The sequence below is a fragment of the Pinus tabuliformis genome, chromosome X (assembly GCF_031772625.1).
Source record: "Pinus tabuliformis cultivar Carrire ecotype Pingquan chromosome X, CPIR1, whole genome shotgun sequence".
NCBI lineage: Eukaryota > Viridiplantae > Streptophyta > Pinopsida > Pinales > Pinaceae > Pinus > Pinus tabuliformis.
Window position 1 is genome coordinate 683362936 of NC_142308.1, and position 6545 is coordinate 683369480.

Sequence of the window (6545 nt, forward strand, 5' to 3'; positions counted from 1 at the left end):
TTCTAAATAAATTAATCCCATAGTCCTACCCTAAGCCCTATCGTAACCATACCATATTATAAAAACTTAATCACCTCAAAACTACTTCAAACCCCCACCTACCTCTTATCATGTCATATTATTCATTCATATCATGTAGCCTCTCCATGTAAAACATAATACAAAATATCAAATATTATTAAAACAAACATAATCCTTGGCAACGAATATGTTTTGAAACAATATAAAAAATTCCTTGTTAACAAATGACTTTGTTTAATGGAAGACAAACATGGTTCCCTATGATCATACATGGTAGACATAATGTATAATGCAACAACATGGTGTTAGACATCACTCACATGGTAGACATGGATGGCAGATGGGATACAACACTCACATGGCAGACAAAGCCTTTTTGCATGGTGTTTTATATGGTCCATCTTTCACATGGCAAACAGATTTAATGCATACATCACATGGCAAACCATATAAAATTTGATGCTCTAATGAAATACACATGATGTGCTAAACATTCGTATAACCTTAGTGCTATAATTAATTATATTACTATCATGGCAATCCCTTTGAAAAGAAGTTAAGGTTGTCTGCCATATACAATAAAGTTATATGCCATATATGAATTAAAGCTATCTGCCATATACGAATTAAAGTTGTCTGCTACAAATTGATTAATATAAGGTTGGTTGCACAAAAAGGAGATTTAAGTCGACTTCTTCACCCAATACACATGTCTCTTCATTTTAAGTCAAAACATGTATAAATACAAGCTTAATCTCATTGTTTTAACTATCCGCTCGGTGAAGAACACATAAAAGTATATGAATTATTCACAACTCGTGAACAAAAGAAGGAAGAGATGGGGATTTTCTATAAAGGTTTCTCGGTGATAATTTAGCTCGGATTTCAGACAACTCGGACCTGAGTAACCTGTTGTGGCTCGAAATTGGAGCAGTCTTTGTGTGGCTCGGACCTGGTGCATTCCTTCTTCTTTTGAGGCAGCTATAAGACTCACCTACAGGCAGCATACCTTAGTCACCTACAGGCAGCATACCTCAGATATTTCCAGACAGAAAGCACATAAATTACCTACTGTGATTGGGTATCTGATTATTGACTGTGGCTTAGAAATTTGATTGGGTTGCAACATGACCTTGGATTATGATGTGAAAAATCTCGAACTAAGGTACAACTTCAGTGGCTCAGTGATGTGACTATGCTCAACAATGGGTACAGTTTCTTGGTTTAAGTAAAACATTATTGATTGTGACTAGGGCTCATATATCTATGTGGTGAAGTTTCACTACCAAGAGTTGTGAAGAGATCTTGGATGGTGACATTATTGAATCTCCTCCTAGACAATAGCAGTAATGGAAGCCTATTAGTGCCTCAAACTGTGAGTAGCTTTGCTTGTGGAGAATTGTTAATGATGCAGATCTGAACTTGTGAAGGAGACCTTTGGAGCAGGCACTCTATTAGGCATCCTTTGGAGTAGCCTAGTGACAGTGTTTTGAGTCTTGAGGATAGTGTTTTATGATCCATTGAAGAAAGACTTTTGAGATATCTTGTGACACCTTTGGAGTAGAGTTACAGTAGAAGAGAAGTCTTGCAGTATTGAGGTCAATTGAAGAATCCCTTGAAGAGGCTTAGAGCTGGTGCAGAGCTTGGATTGCTTATTAAAGATATCTTGAAGAAGACATTATTAGAGATCATGATATAATCATGAGGTGATTTGGAGACTTTGATTGGGTACAATGAAGTGCAGTGGCGATACCTTCTAATTGACAAGGTTGTCATTGATGATGTTGTGTGAAGACTACAGTGAAGTTGAAGATTGACAGGGTTCGGTGAACAAGACCTTGGGAGCCATGATGTACAACCTAACATACCTTGACAAATTGAAGCTATAGGGTTGGAGCCCTTGGGGTTGGTGTCTTGGAAATTCGAAGTTGGTGCTTGGCAAATATAAGATTGGTGTCCTTGGAGTTGGTACTCCTAAACTCAAGGTTGGTGCCTTGGATAAGATAGGATTGGACGCTAGAGGATCGGTGTCTATACCAGATAAGCGTTGGTGCCCTAGGGGTTGGAGCCTCTAAAGGCAAGGTCGGTGCCCTAGAGGTTGGAGCCTCACAAAAGTCCAAGTTGGTGTTTGGCAACATGTTGGAGCCTGGGAGATTGAAGATCAGTGTCTTCATCTAGGGTTGGAGTCCTATATACAATGAACTTGATTTATTGCGAAAAAGAAATTAATAAAATCATTTATTCTTATTGTTCAATTTGTGTTCTAAATATAAATGATCTAACTGGTAAAAGTAACAATTGAAAAGAAATACTGATTCACCCCCCTCTCAGTACTTCCAACACGTAGATCTGAGGAAGTTGAATGATGTGTGTGTTCACGACTGATTCCTGACCACGGGGGCTTCACTGGGGGGCAATACCATACTACATGGGTTCATATTGGGGGATATATATTGAGGAAAAAATGACATAATATATTGGGGGATATATAGGGGGTAAAGAGTTTTTTTATTAGCACGTATAAAAAAATGGAGCTCAAATTTAATGAAAAAATATAAAGGGGTATAAAAAATGTTAATGAAATAATGGATACCTACAATATTGAGTGGGAGTAGGGGTTTTTTAAATTGGGAAGGTGTATTGGGTTCGTATTGGTAAGGGGTTAAATAATGTGATTTTTAGGGGTATTTCCAATATGTAGTCAAATTAAGGGTATTGTTTAATATGCCACAAACGCACGTGATAGTTTAGAGGTTCATTGAGTGATGCCCCCTGTGTTCCCGATACCATTTACAGATGAAGTGTTGGACAATGTTGGATGGTAGGAGGCCTACTCATTTACTGACGGGTTTTTTGGGTATCATCAGATCAAGATCACGCCAGAGGATAGGAGAAAAACGACCTTCGCGACGGAATGGGGTTGTTTTCAATACACTGGGATGCCGTTTGGGCTCAAGAATGCTCCTGCGATATTTTCTCGTGTAGTCATCCCACAGTTTAAGGAATTCATTCATAAGTTCCTTGAAGTCTACTTTGATGACTGGACGATGTTCAGATTAGTAAAGCGCCATGTAGCAAGTTTGTGCCTGATGTTGGATACGTGTCGCAGATATCATATCGCGTTGAATTTAAGAAATGCCTATTCTGTATTCCCTTTGGAATTTTGTTGGGTCACGTGGTGTGCAAGCAAGGGTTGATGGTGGACCCTGTGAAGATTGCGGTGATAGTGAATTTGGAGGCCCCGAAGAACGTAAAGCAGCTGCGCACGACGCTAGGACATACGGGATATTATAGAAAATTTATCAAAGGATATGCGCAAATTACTACGCCCATGGAGAAACTGCTGAAGAAGGATGCAACATTATGTTGGGACGAAGAATGTCAGTGCAACTTAGATGTATTAAAAGAAAAAATGGTCACCATGCCGACCTTGGTATTCCCTGATTGGAAAAAGGAAATTTTACGTACATGTGGATGCCTCTTGCATTGTGTTGGGTGCAGTGTTAACACAGGTCAATGAAGGATAAATGGACCATCCTATAGCCTTCGTGAGTAGGAAATTATCAAAGGTGGAGAAAAATTATTCAACGATTAAGCTCAAAAGATTGGCCATGGTGTACGTGCTGCAAAAGTTCAAGCATTATCTGTTAGGAGGACATTTCAAAATGTACACAGATCATTCTGCCTTGAAATACCTGGTCAATAAGCCTGTGTTGGGGGGGAAGATATGCATATGGTTGCTACTATTCCAGGAGTATGACTTTGAAGTAATTGTGAAGCCAGGGAGGTTAAATGCAGGGCCTGACCATCTGTCGCGGATCGAAATAGGAGAGGAGCCTAATAATTTGGAGGAAGGGTTGTCAGATGCGCAGCTCTTTACGGTGCGCGTAGTGGATAATAATTTTGCAGATATTATTCACTTCTTGAATACGGGGATGGCACCGGAAGGGTATACAAGTCAGCGAAAGAAGGAACTCGTAGTGCGCGTGACATATTTTTCAATTATTGCAGGACTTTTGTATAAGATGGGTGCTAGTGAAATATTGCGTAGATATGTGCCAGATTTTGAGAGAGATAACATTCTCGTTGAAGCTCATCGAGGGGCTGCGGGAGGTCATTATGCAGGAAATGAAATTGTGCAGAAGATTTTGCGTGAAGGGCTCTGGTGGCCAACGTTGCATAAAGATTCCAAGGCGTATTGTAGGGCATGCAATGCATGTCAAAGAACTGGCAGACCATCGCGAAGGGACGAGTTGACACTAAATCCTCAAGTCTCCTTGCAACCATTTGAGAAATGGGCAATTGATTTTGTTGGGCCAATTCAGCCCCCGAGGAAGAAAACAGGTGCGCGATATATTATCACTGCGACGGATTATTTAACCAGATGGGCAGAATCACAGTCGGTTAAGGATTGTATAGGGGCAACGATAGCGAAGTTTTTGTTTGAGTACGTCTTATCCAGATTCGGCTGCCCAAAAGTGTTGATGAGTGACAAAGGTACACACTTTCTAAATGAAACAATCAGTGCGTTGACTGAAGAGTTCCAGGTCTACCTTTAGAAGAGTACAACGTACCATCCACAGGCCAATGGAATAGTTGAAGCCTTTAACAAGAACTTGGAGAACGCGCTGACAAAGATCTGCAACACGCAGCAGAATGAATGGGATGTGCACATACCTGCAATGCTATGGGCCTATAGGACTACTTGTAAGAAGCTGACAGGGAAAATGTCGTTCAGGTTGATATATGGTGTAGAAGTTGTAATGTCGATGGAGTATATTGTGCCTAGTATGCGCATAACAGCTCTCAGAGGTATGGCAGATCGTGAGGTTGTGGAGGAACGGCTCACGCAGCTGATAGAGCTCGAAGAGGATAGTTTTTTGGCATGATTTCATCAACAAGTACAGAAGGAACGTCAAAAAGAATAGCACGATTACCACATCAAGATTTGCACATTCAAGGTAAAGGATTTTGTCTTGTTATATGGTAGTAAGTTCACTAAATTTCCGCGAAAATTCAAGATGCATTCGCTAGGGCCATATTTTATCGAAGAAATTATAGATGGAGGCACAATTCAGCTCACAAAGCTGAATGGGGAACCTTTTTTGGGAAGAGTGAATCGAAGTTGATTGAAGATGTATATAAGGGATCCTATGCAATGACTATATGGCGACAAGACAGTCTTAGTGCTCCAGGCAATTGCAAGGGAGTGTGAGACTATAAACTACATTGTTGGGGTTGGAGGACTACGCAGTAGGTGGGCTGCGCAGACAAGGAGGAAGATGCTATCCGGAGAGCTACGCGCAGGAATCTGCGCCATAGAGGGAGGCGCCACATAGCACAATAGAAAAGTGATCGTTGGAGTCATTGTTCATGACTTGACAACCAGAAGACGTTAAGAGGAGCAGGCTGGCGGCATTTAAGGCCAAAATCTTTGAAGATATGTCGCCAAAACAATAGTTATTGTCAAAATTTAGGGGGAACGGTCGGATTTGAATTCAAAACCCCCTATAAATTACGCGTGTCGATCCAACAGAGAACACTTTGCGCCCTTAGAGTTGTTGTTGAAATTTGTTGTCTGTCCTCTATGAGCCGAGCGTTTTGTGAGGAATTCCTGGCACACACAGAAATCTCTCTTGAAGCCCATTAGTTGCTTATGGAGAGAATTACTGCCAACAACCCCGCTGAAGCCTTGAGTTCGGAAGCAATCATATATGACGCTCTAGGACATAAGTATCTAGTGTAAAAGCTATGCTTGCAGTGCCCACGACATCGACGTCACCAAGGCCGAAACAAACCATGGTGAAAGACAAACAACCAGTCCCTAAAGATAAGCAACCTACAACAAAGGAAAAGCAGAGTAAGTCGATGCAGGTACGTGCTTCCCCAAGGAAGCATACTGTGACACCAACACAGAAGAAAGATAAGCAACTAGTGAAAGATAAGTAGAACGTAGTGGACCTGGAAGCAGAAGAAGGCCAAGGTACAGAAGACATAGATGCTGAAGGAGTGGAGCCCATCATGAATCTACCCGACTATATCCCTTCGTGGAAGGGAAAGGCAAAGATCACAAAGGACCTAAACTCGGAGAAATTCACCATTTCCACGCCCCTGCTACCTGAGCAAGTTCCTTTTGAAGGTCCGCGACTCACGCGAATCCCACTATTGGAGATGGAGGATTGGGACCTCGCGGATCACACTAGGTTTCCACACTTAGTGACAAATAATTACATGAAGCGTGTCTATTATGCAGAGTTGGGTGTTACCGCATTAGAAATGGCAGAATAGACCCACGGTGTCGAGAACTCGGGGTTACTTGATCTGTTGTGGGTGCCCCATTATCACCGCACCACAATTAACACAATTTGTGTGCACCAGCTGCTTATATTGGTGCACGATGGGTGTTTATGGCTAGGAGAGCCTATCCCCATCACTTACATGCTGATTCACTGAATCACGCACCTGCCATATGAATGACTAAACACGACTAAGGATTTTGGTGGGAAGATGGGGGAAAAGGACCT

General features: G+C 41.5%; 1 protein-coding gene across 1 annotated transcript; it reads left to right on the forward strand.

Moving 5' to 3' along the window:
- The first annotated feature begins 3956 nt into the window (after nucleotides 1–3956).
- Nucleotides 3957–4910, forward strand: LOC149141825 (uncharacterized). Its single transcript, XM_089451342.1, has 2 exons — nucleotides 3957–4292; nucleotides 4605–4910. Exons 1-2 carry the CDS (start codon nucleotides 3957–3959, stop codon nucleotides 4908–4910), a joined length of 642 nt encoding a protein of 213 aa, XP_089307468.1.
- The last annotated feature ends 1635 nt before the right edge of the window (nucleotides 4911–6545 follow it).

Bases quoted from the DNA above. Each gene is read 5' to 3' on its own strand.
- LOC149141825 (XM_089451342.1), top strand. From the start codon at position 3,957: ATGGCACCGGAAGGGTATACAAGTCAGCGAAAGAAGGAACTCGTAGTG. The intron at 4,293-4,604 runs GTCTCCTTGCAA...TACCATCCACAG, and splicing joins AGTTGACACTAAATCCTCAA to GCCAATGGAATAGTTGAAGC.